This window comes from Athene noctua, unplaced genomic scaffold (genome assembly GCF_965140245.1).
Source record: "Athene noctua unplaced genomic scaffold, bAthNoc1.hap1.1 HAP1_HAP1_scaffold_31, whole genome shotgun sequence".
NCBI classification, from domain to species: Eukaryota; Metazoa; Chordata; class Aves; order Strigiformes; family Strigidae; genus Athene; species Athene noctua.
Window position 1 is genome coordinate 903,310 of NW_027437536.1, and position 7,742 is coordinate 911,051.

A 7,742-nucleotide genomic window follows, 5' to 3' on the forward strand; every position below is an offset into this window, starting at 1 on the left:
TGGTCGGCTGGAAAGATCGAGAAAGAATTTACAAATGTATTCGGGGGTAGAGCCGACACGCCCCGTGGGAGCGGCTTTATTAAAAAACCAAAACCAACCAACCAACCAAACCCCCCCCCTCAATTCGTAGCCAATTCGTGAGGTGCCGTCAGGAAAAAGTTAGAAAAAGTATACAATTGGCAGGACCGGAGTCTGCAGGAGCTATCGAAAGAAACACAGAAAGTGTAGGTGAGGAGAGACGAAGAAAAGCAGGAAGCAAAGGCGAAAATATTTGCAGCAGTCAGAGAAACCTCTGAGATCTCATTCTAATGGATTTACCGGGAGCTTCGGGTGGTGAAAAGAAAGGGGCAGTAACTAGAGGAAACGAATTAGCATGCTATTATTGTGGGAAGAAGGGACATTTACAGCAGAATGAGCAGGATAAAAGGGTGTTTAAAGAAGAATAAGGAAGTCGGGAGCTCTATTTTCTGGGGACAAAGACATCAAAGGAGTGCTCCATAAAAATAAAATGAAGCCCCAGAGAGAAAAGTTTGGATTTTTAGCAAATAGGGGTGCAAAAAAAAAAAATCAACTGTAAAAAAAATATGCCGAGGGGATTTATTATTGCTACCAGAAGCTGAAATTAAAAAATAATAGTACAAGAAAAATAAAAAAAGTTATACATTAACGGAAAGAGACGAGCAACAGCTAAATCCTAAAGTCTGATATACAAAAGGAGAGATTGGAAAGCTTGAAATAAAGCCTATTAAAATTGACAGAATTGATCCGGAGACACCAATTCGGATAAAACAATACCCCATTCCCCTAAAGGGTCGAGAGGGGCTGAAACCAATTACAGACGAATTATTAAGTAAAGGCACATTGGAACCTTGTATGTCTCCACATAATACACCTATTTTACCGGTTTTAAAATCAGACGGATCTTACAGATGGGTGCAGGATTTCGGGGCTGTGAATCAGCGAACTGTGGCTCGTTTCCCTGTGGTAGCAAACCCCTCGATGCTGCTCAACCAACCACCCCGAACTATATTTGTCCAGTGTATTGACTTAAAGGATGCATTCTGGTCCTGCCCCCCTAGACGAGGAGAACAGAGACTATTTTGCATTTGAATGGGAAGATCCATCTAATGATAGAAAGCAACAACTCAGAGGGACAGTGCTTCCCCAAGGGTTTACAGAATCGCCTAACCTTTTTGGGCAGGCATTAAAAAAAAAAGTTACTGCAGACATTCAAGCCATCCTCAGAAATAAAGCTTTTACAATATGTAGATGATTTATTAATAGCTGGACAAACTGAGGATGATGTCGGGATGGGGACTATAGAACTGCTGAACTTTGTAAAGAAAAAAAAAAAGGATTAAAGGTTTCAAAATCTAAATTACAAATTGTAGAAAATGAAGTCCTTGGGGCACTAGGGTTTGAGTGATCACTTCTTGAGACATTTTGGCTGCATTGGAATATATGAAATCGCAAAACAATTTCCGGGGGGGAAAGGGACGGGGGGGATCCAGGGGCAGGGGGAGGGCATGGGGGTGGGCACAGGGCCATGGCAGCCGCACGCCCGCCCAGAGCGGCGCCTGGGACCCCAACAGCCCCAACACCCCCTCCGGGTAGGTCCGGGGGGTCCCCCCGTTTACCGGTGTTGCCTTTAGGGTAAGAGCTCACTTGGTAAGAGAGAAATCCCCTTGCGTTCTGGCCGGTCCTCAGAGATCAGAGGGGCGAGGGGCGGCTGGACTTGTCCCTTAATAGGTGTGACATGAAATTGGTATTAATATACCAGTCGGGACTGGGACCCTGATCCGAGCCAGCCCCAGCGGGCACTCAGGAGAAACAGTCAGATTCACGGATAGCACGGTTTGTTTTCATGCAGCGTTGACAGGTTCCCTGAGGCTGCCTGTGATAAACGCACAAGCTGCAGGTTGGCTCTAGAGCACTACAGCAACCGAGAAAACCCAACCCGGAACGATTGCAGTCCCACACACACAGTTCCCGCGGATGCACTGGGCGTAGCCCCCTCTGGGGGGGCGAGAGCACGAACCCGTGGGTCTGTCCCTCCGCTTTGGTGTCGGGTGGTCGTCCCTCCAAGTTGGGTGCAGGCTTGGGGGGCTATTTGTGGTGGTAGGTCGGGGTGAGCGGGTGGGGCTGGAGTCCAATCAACATTCTGTCAATACTGACCCAGTTTCGTGGTGCCAAGGGGCACGGCGGGCTTCTGTGGGAAAAGGAGGGAGGACGGGAAGCAAGATGGACTTGGTACAGTGGGTGCAGGAGAGAAGGGAGGCTGAGCACAGAGTTTGTGTGTCGCCACAAAAAGTCATATTTGAAGGGAGCCGAGCAGAGGAGGAGATAAAATCCCGAGTAAAAGCCTGGCTGGCTGGCCGGGCCCAAAGAGCTGTGGGGAAGGGAGTTAACTCCAGTTTACCACCAGTGGCGTCCCCCAGGGCTGGGTGTTGGGGCCGCTCCTGTTTAACACCTTCACTGATGAGCTGGACGAGGGGCTCGAGTGCCCCCGCGGTCAGTTTGCAGGTGACACCCAGCCGGGTGGGGGTGTTGGTCTCTCGAGGGTGGGGAGGCTCTGCAGAGAGACCTGGCCAGGCTGGAGCCATGGGCTGAGCCCAGCTGGGGGAGTTTCACCGAGGGCAAATGCCGGGGGCTGCCCTTGGGCCACAACAGCCCCAGCAGGGCTACAGCCTGGGGGAGGAGTGGCTGGAGAGCTGCCGGTCAGAGAGGGACTGGGGGGGTTGAGAATCAGTCGATCAATCCATCGGGGTTTAGCCCCGCGTTCCCCCCACCTCCCCACACGATTGCACAGGGACGCAGCCTCAGTCTCCTCCCTGTCCCCTTTCTTTTGCTGCAGGTGGCATCAGCCCGTGGCCGCAGGAGCCGGCCGAGGCAGGAGTAGCTCTCTCTGGCCCCCCGCCCCCTCCTGCGCCCTGGCAGCACCAACGTCAAGGCCAGCGACATGAAACAGTCACTTTTATCTTGGCGTCCGGGATCAAGAACAAGCTCTGCCTGTAGGAGAGCCAGCCCCTCTGCGAGGCTCTCAGACACACCCTGCCACCCCCCGGGACGGCCGCAGAGCCTTGGCTCTCCGGCTGCGCCAGTAAGGAGCGTTTGCCCGGTGCCGGCGGCGACCCCCCGATGGAGCCTTCGTGCCCCGATGCTGCTCGAGGGCCACCACCTCCTTTCGAGGGGCCCGAAGATGCAGCCACCGAGTCGGGGCCGTCCCGGTCCGCGGCGGCTCCTGAGGAGAACAGGCACCCGCCCTTGTACCCCCCCACCAGCAGCAGCGGGCCGGGGGGAGCAGGTGAGTGGGGCCGGCGGGGGGGCGGGAAGGAGTCTGGGGGGAATTGAGAGGACAGAGGGGGCGGGAAGGGGTCTGGGGGGGAATTGAGAGGCCAGAGGGGGCGGGAAGGGGTCTGGGGGGAAATTGAGAGGACAGAGGGGGCGGGAAGGGGTCTGGGGGGGAATTGAGAGGACAGAGGGGGCGGGAAGGGGTCTGGGGGGGAATTGAGAGGCCAGAGGGGGCGGGAAGGGGTCTGGGGGGAAATTGAGAGGACAGAGGGGGCAGGAAGGGGCCTGGGGGGGGAATTGAGAGGACAGAGGGGGCGGGAAGGGGTCTGGGGGGAAATTGAGAGGACAGAGGGGGCGGGAAGGGGTCTGGGGGGGAATTGAGAGGCCAGAGGGGGCGGGAAGGGGTCTGGGGGGGAATTGAGAGGCCAGAGGGGGCGGGAAGGGGTCTGGGGGGAAATTGAGAGGACAGAGGGGGCAGGAAGGGGTCTGGGGGGGGAATTGAGAGGACAGAGGGGGCGGGAAGGGGTCTGGGGGGAAATTGAGAGGACAGAGGGGGCGGGAAGGGGTCTGGGGGGGAATTGAGAGGACAGAGGGGGCGAGAAGGGGTCTGGGGGGGAATTGAGAGGACAGAGGGGGCGAGAAGGGGTCTGGGGGGAAATTGAGAGGACGGGGGGGTGGGAAGGGGTCTGGGGGGGGCACATTAAGGGCTGAGAAGGGACATTGAGGGTGAGGAGGGGTGGGAGGGGGGACAGGGAGGTGCTGGGCGGGGACAAGGATTGAGGATGGGCTGGACGGGTTGCAGGGGAAATGTAGGGGACAGACAGAACTTGGGGAGACATTAAGGGGACCCAGGTGTCCACAGGGGACTTGGCAGGGGGGTGTCCCGCAGAGGGGACCCCTGCCAACGCCCTGACCCCCCCCCTCCTCTCCCCCCAGCTCTGCCATCCCAGCTGCACCCCAGCCCGCTGGAGACCTCCCTCTCGCTGGTGCCCGGCAGCGCCCAGGGAGGGGGACCCGAATGGGTGGGGGGGTGTGACGAAACTCCTGTCCCCGTGTCCCCCCGTATCCCTTTTGGGGCCCACGCCCCCCTGCTCCCCCAAAGCAGCGTGGCCTCTTGGGGCAGCGAACAGACCGAGGAGCCGGCCGGCGGCCGCAACACCTTCGAGGAGGAGGGCAGCGGCATGAAAGGTGGGGTTTGGGGGGCCGTTTGGGGGTGGGGGGGTGTCATATGGACCTGCCACCCCATGTGACACTCCTGTCCCCCCCCAAGATGTCCCCTCCTGGCTGGAGAGCCTGGGGCTGCAGGAATACACGGCGCTTTTCTCCCAAATGACGTACGAGGAGATGATGACGCTGACGGAGCATCACCTCGAGTCGCAGGTGACACGGGGTGTCGTCCCCCCCTCCATGTCCCCAAATGAAGGGGGAGACACTTTCCCCCCCTTCCCGGTCACTCTGACCCTGCTTGTCCCCTCCTTGTCCCCGCAGAATGTCCCCAGGGGCGTGCGGCAGAGGATCCTCCTCTGCATCCAGAACCTGCGGGAGCGGCTGCGCATCGTCAGGGCGCTGGCTAAGGTGGGACGGTGACAGGGTGGCCCTTGGGTCCCTTGGGGTGGCCTCGGGGAGGCCCTCAGGTCCTCAGAGGTGGCCCCAGGGTGGCCCATGTCCCCTTCTGCACCCCAAGGGCTGGCACAGAGTGTCCTTGTTCTCTTGTGTCCCCAGAGATGGCACAGGGTGTCCCCCGTGTCCCAGTGCACCTTGGGTGGCACAGGCTGTCCCCGAAGGTGGCATAGAGTGTCTTCCATGTCCCTCACGTCCCCAGGGGTGACCCAGTGTGTCCCTCATGTTCCCAGGGGTGGCACAGGGTGTCCCCTGTCCTCAGATCCCCAGGGTGTCCCCCACATCCCTGACACCCCTCCCCGTGTCCCCAGCAGTGGCACAAGATGTCCCTGGTCACCCCTCCCTGTGTCCCCAGGACTGGGGGTGGGGTTTGGGGTGTGTGTCCCTGATCTCCCCCTCAGTCCCCATGTTTCCCCCCCCCTCCTTGACACTCCCCCCCACCGTCCACAGCACATCATAGCGGGGTGCAGCCTGTGGATGGTGATGCAGGAGCTCCAGAAGATCATAGTGACCCCCATTAAAGCCAGCAACGCCGCAGCCCCCGTCCCTTACGGGGACATCCCGAGGCTGTTCACCCGTGTCATGGGCAAAGGTGAGACACCCCCCCACAACCCAATTCCTTTTTTGGGGGGGTCCCATGGTTCGCGGGGGGTGTGTGTGTGGAATCAGGGTGTCTGGGTCCCTCCCTGACCCCCGACACCCCCCAGTTTGCATCCAGCTCCTGAAATCGCCGCCAGACGAGAACTTCACGAGTTACCTGCATCTCCTGGAGAAGTGCCTGATCCATGAGGTACGGGAGGGCTGGGGGACTTGGGGGGCCTGTAGGGCTTGGGGGTGAGGCTATAGGTCTGTGTGACCCCCCCGTGTGCCCCCTTCCCCCCCCAGGCGTTCACAGAGACACAGAAGAGGAGGCTCCTCTCCTGGTGGTGGCAGGTCCAGTGGCTGCTCCGCACCTTCCCACTCGGTGCCGATCAACAGCTCGCCCCAGGCCCTGCTCGCCCTCCCCCAGGGTACGTCTTGGGGGGGGACACGGGCCCCCCCAAACCTTGGCGGGGGGGAAGACAAAACCTTGGGGTACCCCCTGAGCGGGGGGAGGAACCTGTGCTCCCCCCCTCCCCTCCGCACCCCCCATCCCACTAGGGCGGGGGAAGATGTTCTGGTCGTGGTGTGGGAGGTTTGGGGGGTTCAGAGTGCCTGGTCCCCTCCCTAGGAGGGTTGGGGGGGTCGGGTACAAATCTTGGGCCCCCCCTTACCCCAGTTTCTGTTCCGCCCCCCCTCAGAGCGTCCCCTCCCCGGCACGGACCTGGAGATCAGCCCCACGCCTGAGTCGCTGTTCAGCATGGTGGAGCAAGTGCTGGGCGGTGAGGGGGGGCCCGGGGGGGGCAAAGGGACGTGAGAGGGGTCCGGGGATGTGGGGGGGGTCCAGGGACAGGGTGGGGGCACGGGGGGAGACAGAGCCATGGCAGGAGGGAGTATGGGGGACACACACGGGGACAGGGTGAATTTGGGGACACGGGGGAGGATGGGGAGCACGGGGGGTGCGCTGGGGGGGGCAGGAAGGGATTTGGGGGAGGGGAGGGGTGTAAGGGGATGTGGCCCCCCTAAGTATCCTCTGACACCCCCCATCCCCCCGCAGATGGCTCAGACAAGACCTCACCATCTGATGGCGCCGACCCCCCTCCCCAAATAGGGGGGTCCCCAGCATGACCCCTCCCCCCATGACCCCTCCCCCCACTCCACGGGGGGGTGTCACCCCCTCCATGACCAGTCTCGCTCGGTTCCACCCCCCCCACCCCCAAAATAAGCGGCGGGGAGGGGGGGTGGGGATTAACACAGACACCCCCTGCCCCCCCTTTACCCCCCTCCCCCATTTTTGTCGGTTTTCACCATTTTTAACAATCCCCAAATCTTTGCGGTTTTGATCGGTTTTTCAGTTTTTATTCCTTTTCTCTTCATTACTGTATCAGTACCCCAAATGATATTAACGTATATTAATACACATTAATAATATCATTATTATTTACAGCCCAAACTGAGGGACACGGCGATGCCCCCCCTTCCCTCCCCTCCCCCAGGGTGGGGATGCCCCAGGACCCCTCCCCCGTCGGTACAGCCCCCCGCCCCCCCTTTGTACCCGCAGCGCCGCGGCCCTTTGCGATAGAAAACGTTATTTTAGACACAAGTTGTTAGGAATAACTTTAGTTCCGGCTGTGGCTACTAACCCTGACTACGTTATTAAAGAGAAAACCAGAAACACCCCCCAAAGTGCCTGGTTTTTCCCCAAAACGGGGAGGGGGGACACGCCGCTCTGTCGCTGGAGGAGTCGGAGGCGTCGCTGGGGCTCTCGTCGTCCTCCGAGGCCTCGCTGGGGTCAGGCGGGGGCTGTGCGGGGTCCCCCCCTCGCTGCCCCCCCCGGACTCTTCCTCCTCTTCCTCTCCCTCCTCCTCGTCGCTGTTGCTGCCCAAAATCTCCTCCCGGTCACGAGCGGCCCGGGCGGTGTCACTGCCCCCCCCGGAGGTCCCCCCAGCCACCTTCCTCCTCATCATCATCTTCGACCTCATCCTCTTCCTCGCTGAGGGCCGAGCCCCCCCACCCCGCTCGCTGCTGCTCCCGGAGCCTTCGGCCCCCTCCTCCTCCTCCTCGCTGCCCTCTCCCCCTTCGCTCTCGCTGCCTTCCTCACGCTCTTCGTCTGGAGGAGGAGGAAGAGGAGGAGGGGAAGAGATTATGGGGGAGGGCGTTGGGGGAGGGCGTTGGGGGGGGCCCCACCCATTCTGCCCCCCCGGGTCCCCCTGTTTGGCTGATTAGGGATATCGATTAACCTCCGACAGCAG

At 60.0% G+C, this 7,742-nt stretch overlaps 1 protein-coding gene across 1 annotated transcript; it reads left to right on the forward strand.

Annotated features, from left to right (window-relative positions):
* The first annotated feature begins 3,138 nt into the window (after nucleotides 1-3,138).
* Nucleotides 3,139-6,270, forward strand: LOC141974077 (protein Smaug homolog 2-like). Its single transcript, XM_074933329.1, has 8 exons — nucleotides 3,139-3,227; nucleotides 4,253-4,479; nucleotides 4,562-4,671; nucleotides 4,780-4,866; nucleotides 5,362-5,503; nucleotides 5,619-5,701; nucleotides 5,797-5,921; nucleotides 6,192-6,270. The coding sequence occupies exons 1-8, from the start codon at nucleotides 3,139-3,141 to the stop codon at nucleotides 6,235-6,237; spliced, it is 909 nt and encodes a 302-aa protein (XP_074789430.1). The 3' UTR covers nucleotides 6,238-6,270.
* The last annotated feature ends 1,472 nt before the right edge of the window (nucleotides 6,271-7,742 follow it).

Bases quoted from the DNA above. Each gene is read 5' to 3' on its own strand.
- LOC141974077 (XM_074933329.1), top strand. From the start codon at position 3,139: ATGGAGCCTTCGTGCCCCGATGCTGCTCGAGGGCCACCACCTCCTTTC. The intron at 3,228-4,252 runs GTCCGCGGCGGC...GCTGCACCCCAG, and splicing joins ACCGAGTCGGGGCCGTCCCG to CCCGCTGGAGACCTCCCTCT. The intron at 4,480-4,561 runs GTGGGGTTTGGG...TCCCCCCCCAAG, and splicing joins GGAGGGCAGCGGCATGAAAG to ATGTCCCCTCCTGGCTGGAG.